Raw genomic sequence first — 13,995 nt, forward strand, 5'->3', positions numbered from 1 at the left:
AAATTCACATTTCTGGTGCGGAAGGGTATTAGGTGCGACATGTCGGTGCGACAGTGTCGCACCTAATATGAATTCGCCGCACCCACAATTATTCGGAGATCAATGAGCTTCAAATAATTAATATGGGGACTCACAAAATATTAAATTTGAGTAATTTTTTTTATAAACAGTCTGCAACTTTTATTAAGCAAACAATGTCCGGTGGAACCAACCCCTCCCAAAAAAATTTGTCTTATTTTTTGAACGTAGCGTGTTATCTTACAAATAAAATTTTGTCCAATATTATAAATGTTAGGCAAAATAGACAAGACTGAAGATTGTAACGTTTTGGAACTGCAAAGACTCTTAGTTCAAAAAAAAAATTACAGATCAATCTGTCAAACCCGTAATGTTTGTAGACCATTTATGTAAAAAAAAAAAAAAAAAAAAAAACGAAGAAAAAGAAAATCATCAATTAGCCTAGAACTAACGTGTCCACAACTCGAGCTTGATAAATTAATCCTTGGTTAGACACGCCTTGGTGAAAGTTTTGTGACAACAAGGAAAATACATTGATTTATCTAAATTCCATTTGTTAATTCACTGTTTATCTAATTAGACGATAAGAACCTTACACAATAATAATATATTAAACTTAGTTTCTTATTCATCTTTCCAGAAAACAAGACCCATCGGGACCTAGCTGATTATACCCACACACCAGCTCTAATTCTTAGAATTCTCTATCGAAATTCGAAGCACAATACAATACTGTTCATATAATTTCAATTTTACACAACGCGATTAATTATTCGCATAAAGTCAATCCCAGTGATGCGTTGTAGTCTTGTAGAACTAGAAACAGCATAAGTAGTCAAAGCAACTCTCTGAACAGTCGTAACAACAAGAACAACTGCATCCAAATAATTAATAAACAAAAATTAATATATTTAAACCTTAGAAAACTTAAAATTATTAATAAAGGTTGACCGATGAAATACCATTCGTTGACCACTTTGTCTTGTTCATCTTCTTCAAGGTTGACGTTATTTGAGGTTGAGCTCTCTATGGCTTGGGATTCTGGAGGCTCCATTATCACTATCAGCGAAGATGAGGAGAGAGAGAAAATAGAAGACAATTTTGTTGGAAAGCCATTTAATTCACTTATCTTAAATCGGAAAAAAGAAAATGGACCACGTCACTTTTAGTTTTTTTTTACATTTATAATGTTGATTTTGGAATCCTAGGTCTGATCCCACCACCTATATAATATATAATATATATATATATATATATATATATATATATATATAAATATATTTATTATTCATTTAAAAAAAACATCAGTTTTTTAGTATTGAGAGGAAAATAATATGTCTAAATTTTTCATTTATAAAAATGATTTAAATGAAAAATCGAACTTAATATCATTCACTTATATTTATATATATATAAAAAAATATTTGGCTAATATGACTTTGACTTTCATTTGTAAATTGATAATGTTATTACCACCAATTCTCTTTAACATATGAATTAATAGGAAATTATATACACGTTAAAATTCAATTCAAAGAGCAACGGCCAAACGCAAATAAGATTTTAACATGCAACACCCATAACAATTTATAAATCATATGTTCTAAATAAAACCATACAAACTGTATAATAATTAATATGTATTGGGTATATTTCAATCAAGTCCATTTAAAAAAAAAAAATCAAAGTCTGAAATATATAATATTAGGTTACAGATCTCTTACGATATTTAATGTCATAAATTGTTTTTATTTAATTTTCGTGACAGAGAGGTTACAGCTATCATTTTCTTTTTATGGTGTGATTGTGTGAATGAAGTTATAAACAGGAAAACTATTTGCTTCGTTGATTTAGAACTGAATTTGTCCCCATTAATACGGCGCTATTTTAGATACGTACATATAGCGTTTACTTCTAGCAATGTTTTATAAAATAGACAAATTTAGTTATCTTTGTTTCAGATTATTGCATACAGAGACCGCATAGCGCAGTGGATTAGCGCGTCTGACTTCGGATCAGAAGGTCGTGGGTTCGACTCCCACTGTGGTCGTTTTTGAAGTTTTGTTCTTTCGAGTATCATCGTTTCTAGGATTTAATATTTGGATTAATTGTCATCCATAAATTATGTTGGATTGCGAATTAACAAGAAAAATCTGTAATTTATCATCATCCAAGCAGATTGAAATCAGAACGCCTGTAAAATCTCACCGAGGCAAAAAAAAAAAAAACAGACCTTCTATGGTATCTACAATTCCACTTTGGTCTTGCTAACGGATTATTTGGTTACACAACTTTTTGACACAGATAAGCCAAAAAAAAAAAAAAACGATTAATAAAATTTGCTTATAAAATTACACAACTTCATAAATGAAGCAATGGAGTGTTATTGTTCCCAAACTATACACAAAAAACCGGTCACATAATTAATTTTTACCCAATTATGTGACTCTTGTTATTGCGTCGGAGGAGATAAACCAGGAACGACCTCGAGCGTAGAGCGCGGCGATTTCAGGTTATTCTCGCCGCAAGATCTTCGCCCTGTCTCGCTGAACATAAAATGAACAAATAAATATTTTATTATTATTAATATTACTATTCCTTGGAAGTCAAGTCAAGTCATTCGTGTAACCGTTTAGAAAAACAGCGTACCTCTCCAATGAAAGCCTCCCTCCGAAAACTGGGGTACGTGGCGATTTCGGGAACTGGTCAAGAAATTTTTCTGCTTGCTCTCTTGTTGGACTATTGGGTTTGCTTTCCTGCGAAGATGAGACAAAGCTATATAACGAAAGAAAAAAGAAGCTATAATTTTGGGGGTGCAAAATATCAGGCATGGTTTATGAATGGGTTTACCACCAAGTTGAGGGCACTGAAAGTCTTGACTGGGACGTCAAGTTGCTGAGAGTTCCTCAAGAATCGGTGCGATAGTAACACCGAAGCCGTTGGCCTCTCAGCCGGGTTTCTCTGAAAACAACATCTCAAGAAATCTTTGCCCTCCGTCGATAGCGTTTCGGGTATCGGTGGAGTGTCCTTCAATACCTTGAACATGGCCGCCGCCTGCAAAACGCCACAACTTTCTTATTATTTTGGCGTTTTCGCAAAGTAGTTTTCAATTTGTAGCAATTTAATTAAATTTGAATTAAATCGATTCAATTACGAAGAACTTGGCATACGAGTTCGCTTACCCCTTCATAGTCGCTCCAAGGAGGTTTCCCGGTGAACATTTCGATGATGGTGCACCCCAAACTCCAGATATCGACAGCGAGAGCGAGATCCGAGTTGTTGTCTTTCTGCATCACAGCCTGCATAAGCTGCAATAAAAAAAAAAAAAAAAAAAAAAAAAAAAAACACCAAAATAATATCAGGACAAAACATTGCACTCTGTGTATTTGTGTGTGTGTGTCCGATATGATAATTACCTCCGGCGCCATCCAATATGGGCTTCCTTTCAAAGAGAGATCCGCCGCTGGACCGGTAAGCTGTGGAGTAATAAACACAACCCCTTTTATCGTCACAAAAATTCTAAGAAAGTGTGATGATGTGGGAACATAAAGTGGGGCTTGGCTTGGTTTAGCCATTGCTTACATGTTTAGCCATTCCAAAGTCGGCGAGCTTAACAACACCAGAAGAATCAACAAGCAAATTAGCCCCTTTGATGTCCCTGCATCAATATCGTACGTACGACTACTGTTATTGATTCAGTTCGTACGCGGTAAAGCTCGTTATCATTCATACCTGTGTATTGTCTTTGTGCTATGCAAATACGCCAATCCGGAGAGAATATGTCTGGTGAAATTGCGGACCACCGATTCTGTTATGGCTCCAAAGTGGTCTCGGACGTACTTATTTATCGAACCCGGATGGACATATTCCAGGTATATGTAAAACCGATCTTCAATCTACATAGCACAAAAAAAAAAGATTGATTTCAGCCCGGGACGCTTGATAGCTAAAGATACGGGTCGGAGATTGCTCACTATTTCACTCCCGTAGTATTGGACGATATTTTGGTGCTTGAGCTGACTGAGAACCTTGATTTCCTACACCGAAAAACAAAATGACAATCTCGATTCACGCAAAGAAAAGACAGAACCGAAATCGAACACGAAGAACAGGCAAACCTGTTGCAGCTGTTTGATACACTCTGCGGATTTCGGGTCATCGGGGAACAGTTCAACTTCTTTCATGGCACATAACGCTCCGGTTTCTCTACGAAATACAAGATAGCGGTATTAGAATGCTGACAAGAAGGAATCGGAGCTGAATACGAGCGTGTTTTGATACCTATTGGTAGCGACGTAGACGGCTCCGAAGGTGCCGCGGCCGATGAGCTTTCCCTTTTGCCATTGAGTCTTCATGGGAAGCGTGGGAGGGAGAGGCAATCGGTGACCCTCGAGAGGGCTGCAAAAGTGTCTGATGCTCCTCCCGGGGGGGCTCCCGGAAGGGGAGCAGTCGATGTCGCTGGTGTTGCAGTGCATCTCCGGCGCGGACCAGACCTGGTTCCCCTTCGAGGCCATGTACAGATAGTACGGCACGATGTCGAAGCTCGGCCTCTTTGGGCTCAGCGCCGGGCTTTGGTCGAACGGACTCGCCGGAGCGCTCCTCACCGGAACTTCCACCCTGAACTTGTGGCTCTTCTCCGGCGTTGTTCCTCCGCTCGTTATTCTCTTATCTCCCATTCTCAATATGCTGAAGGATATATATAAATACTCTCGTTCAATCAATATTTCTGAACCAAACAGAACTTTTTTTTCTTTCAACAAACAGATTGAATGCATTGTTAGCTTGATGATATTGTCAATTCTAGATACGGAGGATTTTCTACGTACTTTTGAATCGGGGGACTCGCCGGAGGATTTTCTTGCGCGGATCTCGGCGAGGGTAGAGGCTGGTCGCCGTCATAATCTTTACGGCGAAGAGACAATTCCGGCAGAGGAAGCGGTTGAGGAGTCGCCGATTTTCCGGGAAGCTTTTCGTATCCGCTTGATGATCTGAAATGCGAGCCCGACCATTTCGGGATCCTACACGACGGACTGACCTCGTGATCGCGGTAATGGCGGTTCTTCCTCTGGCGCGTGAACTTCGCGCGCGAGCCGAATCGCCAGGCGCTTCGGACAGAGTTTTCCTCGCCGGGGCTCCTCGTCGGAGACGATCTGGACGACGAAGAAGACGATCCTCCGGCGGAATTCGAGAACGAGATGCTAGGTAACCACTTCATCGCCAAAATATCATGGTAAAGCAATGGCGGTTTAGCTAATTGAGATTTTTGCTCATTGAAGCCTTTCTTTTTCTTCTTCTTCGGGGAAAAAGAAGAAAAAGAAAAAAGAAACGTTTCGTAACGTCTCGAGAATTCTTTTTTTGTGTGTCTGTTTTTGGTTAGTTGATTGATAATCGGAGATTTTGTTTGGCTGAGAGAGATTGAGAGATAAAGAGAGAAATGAGAACGCGGTTTTTCTTTTTCTATACAACACCAGAAAGCTTCTCTGTCTGTATTTATTCAGCGGTCAATAATAATAATTATAACATTTCAATATCAGTAGTAGTATACAAATGTATGATTATTTATAGCATATTGTGAAACCATTTATGTATATATTATGTTTTTCTCTACGCTCGACCGTTAGTATGTTCGTTAGAGGTTACCGCCAAAATCTCGCTGTTGAAATCAAGTACTTTTTTATTTGTTGTTATCTGTTTTTTTCCTTGCTTCGACTTTTTTTTTTATCTTATTTTGTACATGTTTAGTTTTCGTCAAGTTTCAGATAATTGCAGCTAAAAAAATAATATTAATAATAAAGTTATGTTGCTAATTAATCACGTACAAATTTAAATTTTGATAATAATATATGAAATTAAATGTACTCCTCGCTAGGGGATGTTGGTATTTAACTTTTATTCTTCTACGATAATAATAATGTGGACGAGTCAGGCTCGAAAACCTGCAAATCACATATGATATACTTGAAAATATTATATTTTATATTTACATCCTCTTTAAAGAGTGAGTCAACTAATAGATTAATTTAATTATTATAAAATTAGAAAGATTACAGACCACTCAAAACTTTCTGCTTCTCATTTGATTTTCTCTTAACTTATCTGACGAAAATACCTCGTTAGGTAGGTATGAATGTAGCATATAGAAGTTATTTTATTCATGCCTAAAGTCATTGAAGCACCAGACAGTGAAGTATGTATAGGATTGAGAAAATACTAAATGGTCTTAATATCTCAAGTTAGCTTCTTTGTGGTCAAAATTTGGATTTTTCATTCGTATATAATTTTCAAGTCGTCTTGGTCAACATAAGATAGAGAATGGTCCAAAATATTATGTAAGAATTATTTATAGTATAGTATTGCTTGATACATATTCAATTTGATAATATTGATAATCATTTATAACAAATATAAAGTGTTTAAAAAATCGCTGAACACGTTATTAAAAATTAAATTCACTGATGAGATCATGAAACTTATCATAAAATAAATTGAACATGTATCCTCGATTACTCCGTTTGGCATTGCTTATTAAACTTATTTTTAGTTTTTTCATAAAACTAAATCATATTTAAATGTTTGGTAAAATTGCTTTCTTTTTTTAAATTTAAAAGTGATTTTTAATATTTTAACTAAAAATCTAAAAACTATATATTGAAGTTACGTGAATTTTGTTTTTGGTTTATATTTCTCTTTCATAACTCTTTTATTCTCTTACTTTAACTTTTAATTATAATTATCTTTATATTCTTTTATCAAATAAATTTTTTGAAATTACCAAAAATTATAATTTTTTTTTTACAATCTATGGATTACCACTTTAATATATTTTTTAATATACCAAAGAATATCTTATTATTATTATTATTAATTATATTTATATAAATAATTATTACTTACAAATAGTAATATATATTTTACCAAACACTAAATATGTTTCCGCTAACAGCTACAATTATTTTATAACAGTTTATCAAACACCTATTTACTTTTGAAAAACGCAGTTTTATCTTACAACAGATCTAAAAGGACTTTTTTTTAAAAAGCATAATAACGCCAAACGAAGCCAATAACGGTCCAAAAAGAATGTCGATGAAAAAAGAGCAACATAAAATCGCCTCCTTCAAAGTTCGTCACTGCGATAAAATTAATAATAAAATTAATGTTTTCGTGGCGTTGACTAAACTTTGATCTGTGTAGACCTTCAATACCCATCCAGCCATCCTCGTACACGAAATCAAAGAATGCACATAGCAGTAAAATTATTTTACGTAGTGAATTTTTAGTTAATATCATAATTTTTTTTTACCATCCAACATTAATAGGAATAAGACCATCTCCAATGCTAAACTCTAAAACTTCAAATTTAGAGTTTTTCTCTTTCAATGGTAAAAACATCAAAACTCTATACCTGGTACAGCTTTTACAACAAATGAACAGTGCTGCACAAAATTTGGTGTCAAGATTACACTAAATGTTTAAGTATTATTATAATCGATAAATATAATAATTAAAGAACAATAAATAGTCATTTTTATATATTTACAAACGTAAATATCAAGTAAATAGCCACTGCCATATTAAGCCACGTCATCATTTATGGTTATTTACTTAATATTTACCAAACTTTGGCTATTTAGCAATATCAAACGTTTAAGTTGGCTATTTTTCTAATTTTTTGTTAAAATATACTACTATAATTACTATTACCACAAAATTCTTAACATTACAAGAAATTAAAAGATACAAAGATAACAAAAAAACAACGTAAGAATACTACTATATCCTGTAATCCAAACGATCCGCCACCACCAAGATAATTAATATATGGTTGTAATGGATTAACCTCATTATCATTAAGAGGATGTTTAGATCTTTTATTTATTAATATATGTTATTTTTTATGATGTATTATCTATTCCCTAAAAAAATGTTGCATCATCTATGTAATGAAATTTATTAATTTTCATTTTTATTAATTACATTTTTTTATTTTTAAATAATATATAATATGTATACCATATAATTTACATAATATGTATACCATATTATATATTATTTTTAAATAATATATAATATGTATACCATATAATTTACATAATTGATAAATAAAATACAATTACATTTTCATTCACCTAATTAGACATAACTAATAAAATTAAGACACTAAATCTAAAGCATCTTAGATTAGAAAACTTAATCAAAAAACATATTCCTAAAATGTTCTCTTAGTGTGATATTTAGTGTGGTACCATTGGAGCAAAAAGCAAATTTGGTGTAAAAATTACACCAAATTTGTTGTTAGGAGTTATTAAAAAAAAAAATAGAAGAGTACAATACTCGAATTAAAATCCAATATTTTGCTTTTCATTTTTCCATACAATAATTGTTCTACATTCTCAAAGATTTTATGGTCTTTGAAATCGAGCCACCCAAACGTCGAGCAGGAAGATCGGATCATTTCGCAGAGAGACTACTTTGAGATTGAGGTCGCGTTGATTGTTCTAGGGCCGTGTGGAAAATTGGATTTGCATTTTATATTTTTTTTCAGTATATAAACTTCTAATTTGTTTAAATATGATAAGTTTAGACTGGTTTAAATAAATTAAAAAAAAAAAAATCAGAACACCCTCATTTTACTAGGCACTGTTTTTTTTTTCATTTTTTTTAACTGAGAGCCAAATGGTTTATATGTACAAATTAGGACCAGAGTAAATAAATGAAGATTAGGTCGAACCCATCTGTGGATAAAGATTCATCTAATTTCTAAATAAAATGTCCATTCACAAGGACTTAATCTTATGTTCTAACATCACAAGCTAGCGTAGCATATGTGTTATATTGATTATACAACAAAGTATGAAATTTCAACATAATAAAATTGGACCGAGAGACCACTTAACACGGTTAGACCACATAAGATACATTGGGAGACAAAAAAATTAAATGCTCAGAAGAAGAAAAATTACAATGTGGGAACATGAATTTCCTAATCTTCAGCAAACAGAGAGATCATAAAATCTTACTTGGGATATACTAGCTTCAGAATTGAGTGTGACCCAAGTAAGAGAAGGTAACTAATTATTCAATGGACAAGTAACTTAATCTCAAGCAGATTCAGGACTAGTTTCCAATTTTGTAGAGACTACCTTGCAAATGGGTCTCTTATCGTTTTCTTTCAAAAGCTTCAGCGATGAGTCAACTCCGAGATCGGCAAATAACACCTGATCACCAAGATCGAGGTTGCTCACGTCGACCTCGATCATTGGAGGAATGAGCTCTGCTGGGCCTATTAATCTCAAGCTGGTTCTTATTCTCTTCAGCTGACCACCTGATTAGCAAAAGGTCGATATTAAAATTGGATTTTTGCCCTAAAAATCCAAACACAAACCAAAATAATCGCATTTTTTTTAACTTCCTTCATGACATGACATTTCTACAAAGATAAAATATTTAAGTTTTTTGGTGACCCGAATGGGCTAGGTCGGGCCTAGGAAGCTTGACCCAATCCCGATACTCCTACTTTGAATCATTATATGTAGTATAAATAGAGCTGTTTATTTTTTGGATTTTCGAATCAGGTTTTGTTGCTTTCTCTTTGGCATTTGTTCAAATTGTAACATATTCTTGGGATTTTTCTTTGGCATTTCCCCGTTTTGGGTTTTCAACGTACATCTGTATGTTTATGTTTTCCATCAACCATGAAAATTAACTCCATTAAACCGATAAGTATGAGAAAAGTCTTACCAATTACACGATTAATACCTTCAATTTCCATCAATAAGCCCGGAACCCCTAATGAAAACTACGGATTCATTCCTACTCCTAATGATGCTAATTCTTAACCTAAACAATTATCGTATCATTTATCAAGTGAAAAACTAGCAATATCCCGAAATCAATGCTCAAAAGTTACCTTTGACGAGACCAGGACAAACATCTTCTCCTTTGAAAACAAGAGGCACATCGACTTTCAATTCGGTTCCTTCGTTTGCCCAAACGAACTCCAGATTTATTATATCTTCAGTCTTTTCATCCCTATAAACCTGCAAAACGATAATAAGAGAGTACAACAGTTACTAAAGAATTCGAATCGCAATCCAATTAATCAAACAGAGATAGATACGAGAACAACGGTCTTTCCTTGATCGGAAGAACTTTTCCTGAGCCGAGAAGAACCTTCGATCCAGGACCAGGTCGGATCTGGATTTCGAACCTGGTGGAGCAGAAGAACGGAAGCTCCACGGACTTCATAATCTTCAGAATCTCGTTCTTCTCCGTCGTGACCAGACTCTTCCGGAAATCGGAGTCGCGGAGGTCTTTATGAACGCCGATCGCGTTCTGGTTCAAGATCACAGCGGGGATTCTCCCCAGCTTTCGCTCCTTGGCGGAGATTTTGCTTCCGGTGACCTCTCTGGAAATGGCTTGAATCGTGTGGTAAGAAGAGGTTTTAGACAGCGTTGACGATGAGAATGATAAGGCTCTCAGGGTGGTTCCGGCCCCGGAACGCCACCATTTCGCCGCCATTTTTGTTGTTTTGATTTTGGTGTGAAATACGTTGAGATCGGAGGGTTTGGGTTCGGTTAGGGGTTTAAGGCTGTGGGAGATAAACCCCCAACACCATGATATGGGCCGGGCCTACAGCTAGCCCAAATATCCACGTAATTTTAAAGAGAAATTACCTGGATTATTTAAGTGGAAATAGCCGCCAAAACTGTTTTTCCTAATTTTATTGATTTCAATAGTATGCGCTGAATTTGTTAGTTTTCATAGACAATCATTTTAATATTTGAAGTGTCCATTTTGCTTTTAATTTTTAATAACTGTCAAACAGATTTTCAATAATCGTTAATCAGATTTTGATAATTATTAACCAGATTTTAATACACCAATATTTCGAATCAGATTATACTGTTAACCAAATTTCAATAATTATTAATCAGATTTCAATAATTGTTGATTAGATTTTTAAAACATTGAGATATTAAGAAAACGATTACTGCTGAAATATTTTATGTAACAACCGACCAATTAATTTTATGGAGTTTAGTGTGGGCATTCCCTATTAAACAGACATTACAATCTTTATTATAAAATAACAAATAAAACATTTTTTTTCTTCATAAAATTAGTAAATAACAAAATAGACATAAAAATACAAACTCAAAAAGAACAGTTTTTTTTTTCAAAGCTAACAGGGACTCATTAGTCATTAATTCCTCCTGAATCAAATGTATGATTCAAATCTCCCTTGTGATATAGTAGCTAAGTGAGAGAAGTGACAATTCCGGTGAACAACTATAACTAAGTAAAGCTGTGATCAGATTGAGGATCAGCAGTTTCCAATCTAGTGGAGACTAACTTGCAGATCGGCTTTGCACTGTTTTCGCTCAAAAGCTTGAGCGAAGAGCTAATCCCGAGATCGCACACAGAGATCTGCTCGCCGAGATCGAGATTGCTCACATCCACCTCGATCATCGCAGGAATTACCTCCGCTCGGCAAACTAATCTTAAGCTCGTTCTCATTCGTTTTAGACGCCCTCCTGATTAACATTACATAAATAAATAAAAAAGATTCATAATCAAAATTGGATTACCTAAGAGTTCTTGGTCTGGTCTAGCAGTAATAAAAAAAAAACAGTAAACCTTAAATAAAACTACCAATACTCTTTGTCAACCATGAAATCCTAAGGCATTAAACCACAAAATATGAGCAAAGCTGTGCCACAAGCTTTGAATTCTATTGATAAGCCCGGGTCTTCTTACAGAAAACTAATTCCTAAACAATTGGGTGATTGTTTTATTAAGTGAAAAAAGCTAGCAATTAATATCTTAAATGAAGGATGATAATGAAAAAGAATACCTTTGAGAAGACCAGGACTAACATCCTCTCCTTTGAAAACAAGAGGCACAGAGACCTCCAATTTGGTTTTGTCATTAGCCCAAACAAACATCATATTCATTAAATCTCCACTCTCGTTATCTCTGTGAATCTGCAAATAACAACACAATTAACTTCATGACAGCCAATCGGCTATTTCAAATTGTTTTAATTACATATAAGGCTTTCCTTGATCGGAAGAACTTTTCCGGAGACGATCACATCGGAGGAGCGACTAGGTCGGATCTGGATTTCAAACCTAGTTGAGCAGAAGAATGGAAGCTCCACGGACTTCATGATCTCCAGAATCTGCTTCTTCTCCGTTGATATCAGGTGCTTCCCGAAATTCGATCCGCGGCGGGTTTTCTCTTTCCCGGTCGAGGACCGGTTCAAGATCACGGCCGGGATTCTGCCAATACTTCGCTCAGTGTCGGCGAATTTTTTTCCGGCGGACTCTCTGGGAATGGCTCGAATCGTGTGCTGCGAAATGGTTTTAGACAGCGTTGACGATGAGAATGCTAAGGCTCTAAGGCCGGTTCCGGCGCCGCAGCGCCACCATTTCGCCGCCATTAAATGTCTGAGAGTGAGAGGTTTTAGGTTTTGTTAGCGCGTTTATGGGTTTAAAGATGAACCCCAATCCCAATCTGGAATGACATAAGAAGAAAGTTTTTTTCTAAAAACTTCTACCACTAATTTTAAGGTTCGTAAATTAATAGCGAATTAAAGTCAATAAAAATTAATAATTTTAAAACAATTCGTTTAATTTTCTAATAAAACGAAATTTTTAAAAATTTGTGAGTACAATGTATCACTAAATTCTTGCCTAATCCATATATATATATATATTTAGGGCGGGTTTAAGGATGGCAATTTGACCCGTTACCCGTGTTTCGGCCCGTTACCCGATTTATTCGGGTCGGGTAATACCCGTTCTTTTTTAGTAAACGGGTAATACCCGTTAAGGTTTTAACGGGTCCGGGTACGGGTAACGGAATAGCCATCCCGTACCCGGTTACCCGGGACCCGACCCGTTAACTTTTAAATATTTAAAAATATAATTAATCATATGTTTACCTAATTAGATGATATATTTTAAACACTGTTTTTATACATAAGAATAATAAAAAGTTGGTTCTTTCATATATGTTACACCCATTTTTTTTAGGGAATAACTTATTCCAGTGTGATAACGTTGCAATGAAAATGACCAAATTTACAATGAAGATGATCAAATTTGCAATGAAGACTTCTTTTGTATTTTTTTATTTATTTATTTTGAATTTTAATGTCCTTTATATTGTAATAACACTTTAATATTTTTCACCTAAATTTTATAATTTTTAAACTTTATATTGTTGAAGGACTTTTCTTTTATAAATGGGTAAGCGGGTCTACCCGACCCGCTACTCTTTTTTTAAACCGGGTAAACGGGTAACGGGTCCAATATTTTTAACCCGCTTACCCAGCGGATATCCCCGTTACCCGGCCCGTCCCAAAATCCGGGTAAACGGGTCCGGGTAACGGGTAAAAAATTATAGCGGGTACGGGTAACGGAATAGATGTACCCGGCCTTACCCGTACCCGTTGCCATCCCTAGGCGGGTTAGGTATCTAACCCAAATAGCCCTTATTTTAAAATTATAATCAAACTATTAACATATTTAGGAAAGTAACCAATTATTATAATAACATTCAAATATTCCAATAATACCCTTAAGAATTGTTATTATTAACGGTAATAAGAAAAAAAAAAGTAAATCTCATTACCTGTAACAAGAACAACAGTAAATCTTATTAACTGTAACAAGAACAACAATAAATCATATTAACTTTCATATTCGCCGTCTCCAGCGGCCGAATCCTAGTTTTCATCAAAGTTTCAAACGACGAAATCTCAACCCTACCTTCAAACGGTCGGATCTGTGCAGCCGCAGGACTCGCTGATGTTTGAGATCATTTCAGGAGGAGGATCGCCATCGAATTAACTATCACAGTAAATCAGATTAACTATCACAGTAAATCTGATTAACTATCACAGTTAATATGCAGAACTGAACTTGCGACCTTCGAACGGCCGGATCGGCGCAATCGCAAGACTCGCCA

General features: G+C 35.0%; 3 protein-coding genes and 1 non-coding gene across 6 annotated transcripts; 1 reads left to right on the forward strand and 3 right to left on the reverse strand.

Moving 5' to 3' along the window:
- Window positions 1-527: 527 nt before the first annotated feature.
- MAPKKK5 (mitogen-activated protein kinase kinase kinase 5) lies at window positions 528-5,498 on the reverse strand. 3 transcript variants are annotated; one of them, XM_089613334.1, is made up of 12 exons: window positions 4,845-5,498; window positions 4,300-4,704; window positions 4,137-4,224; window positions 3,993-4,055; window positions 3,751-3,914; window positions 3,601-3,676; window positions 3,435-3,494; window positions 3,201-3,326; window positions 2,924-3,072; window positions 2,869-2,882; window positions 981-1,077; window positions 528-892 (listed from the first exon to the last, which is right to left on the reverse strand). In XM_089613334.1, the coding sequence occupies exons 1-12, from the start codon at window positions 5,231-5,233 to the stop codon at window positions 835-837; spliced, it is 1,689 nt and encodes a 562-aa protein (XP_089469460.1). In that variant the 5' UTR covers window positions 5,234-5,498; the 3' UTR covers window positions 528-834. The 3 variants fall into 3 exon arrangements, 2 of the variants coding, with proteins under 2 accessions (XP_089469460.1, XP_089469459.1); XR_016296736.1 differs by lacking the exons at window positions 528-892; window positions 981-1,077 and adding exons at window positions 2,110-2,564; window positions 2,668-2,774; XM_089613333.1 differs by lacking the exons at window positions 528-892; window positions 981-1,077 and adding exons at window positions 2,119-2,564; window positions 2,668-2,774 and having other exon boundaries at window positions 2,869-3,072.
- On the forward strand, window positions 1,995-2,068 carry TRNAR-UCG (transfer RNA arginine (anticodon UCG)). The gene has a single exon. It is a non-coding gene; the product is annotated as a tRNA-Arg (tRNA).
- A 3,334-nt stretch (window positions 5,499-8,832) lies between the features above and the next one.
- On the reverse strand, window positions 8,833-10,608 carry LOC149398918 (Ribosomal protein L25/Gln-tRNA synthetase, anti-codon-binding domain-containing protein). Its single transcript, XM_089611112.1, has 3 exons — window positions 10,155-10,608; window positions 9,929-10,057; window positions 8,833-9,343 (listed from the first exon to the last, which is right to left on the reverse strand). Exons 1-3 carry the CDS (start codon window positions 10,537-10,539, stop codon window positions 9,120-9,122), a joined length of 738 nt encoding a protein of 245 aa, XP_089467238.1. The 5' UTR covers window positions 10,540-10,608; the 3' UTR covers window positions 8,833-9,119.
- Window positions 10,609-11,047: 439 nt separating this feature from the next.
- LOC149398919 (uncharacterized) lies at window positions 11,048-12,575 on the reverse strand. Its single transcript, XM_089611211.1, has 3 exons — window positions 12,083-12,575; window positions 11,876-12,005; window positions 11,048-11,555 (listed from the first exon to the last, which is right to left on the reverse strand). Exons 1-3 carry the CDS (start codon window positions 12,461-12,463, stop codon window positions 11,317-11,319), a joined length of 750 nt encoding a protein of 249 aa, XP_089467337.1. The 5' UTR covers window positions 12,464-12,575; the 3' UTR covers window positions 11,048-11,316.
- Between the last annotated feature and the right edge of the window lie 1,420 nt (window positions 12,576-13,995).

Source organism: Urtica dioica, chromosome 4 (assembly GCF_054948205.1).
Source record: "Urtica dioica subsp. dioica isolate 48M chromosome 4, U.dioica_male_clone48M_v1_H2, whole genome shotgun sequence".
NCBI lineage: Eukaryota > Viridiplantae > Streptophyta > Magnoliopsida > Rosales > Urticaceae > Urtica > Urtica dioica.

Excerpts from the sequence above, each read along its gene's own strand:
- MAPKKK5 (XM_089613333.1), bottom strand. The coding sequence starts at position 5,233 with ATGAAGTGGTTACCTAGCATCTCGTTCTCGAATTCCGCCGGAGGATCG. Across the intron at positions 3,495-3,600 it reads ACTTTGGAATGGCTAAACAT|CTTACCGGTCCAGCGGCGGA; the intron begins GTAAGCAATGGC and ends ATTACTCCACAG. Across the intron at positions 2,775-2,868 it reads TCAGTGCCCTCAACTTGGTG|GAAAGCAAACCCAATAGTCC; the intron begins GTAAACCCATTC and ends TCATCTTCGCAG.
- LOC149398918 (XM_089611112.1), bottom strand. The coding sequence starts at position 10,539 with ATGGCGGCGAAATGGTGGCGTTCCGGGGCCGGAACCACCCTGAGAGCC. Across the intron at positions 10,058-10,154 it reads AAAAGTTCTTCCGATCAAGG|TTTATAGGGATGAAAAGACT; the intron begins AAAGACCGTTGT and ends TCGTTTTGCAGG. Across the intron at positions 9,344-9,928 it reads TTGTCCTGGTCTCGTCAAAG|GTGGTCAGCTGAAGAGAATA; the intron begins GTAACTTTTGAG and ends TTTGCTAATCAG.
- LOC149398919 (XM_089611211.1), bottom strand. The coding sequence starts at position 12,463 with ATGGCGGCGAAATGGTGGCGCTGCGGCGCCGGAACCGGCCTTAGAGCC. Across the intron at positions 12,006-12,082 it reads GAAAAGTTCTTCCGATCAAG|ATTCACAGAGATAACGAGAG; the intron begins GAAAGCCTTATA and ends TGTTATTTGCAG. Across the intron at positions 11,556-11,875 it reads TAGTCCTGGTCTTCTCAAAG|GAGGGCGTCTAAAACGAATG; the intron begins GTATTCTTTTTC and ends AATGTTAATCAG.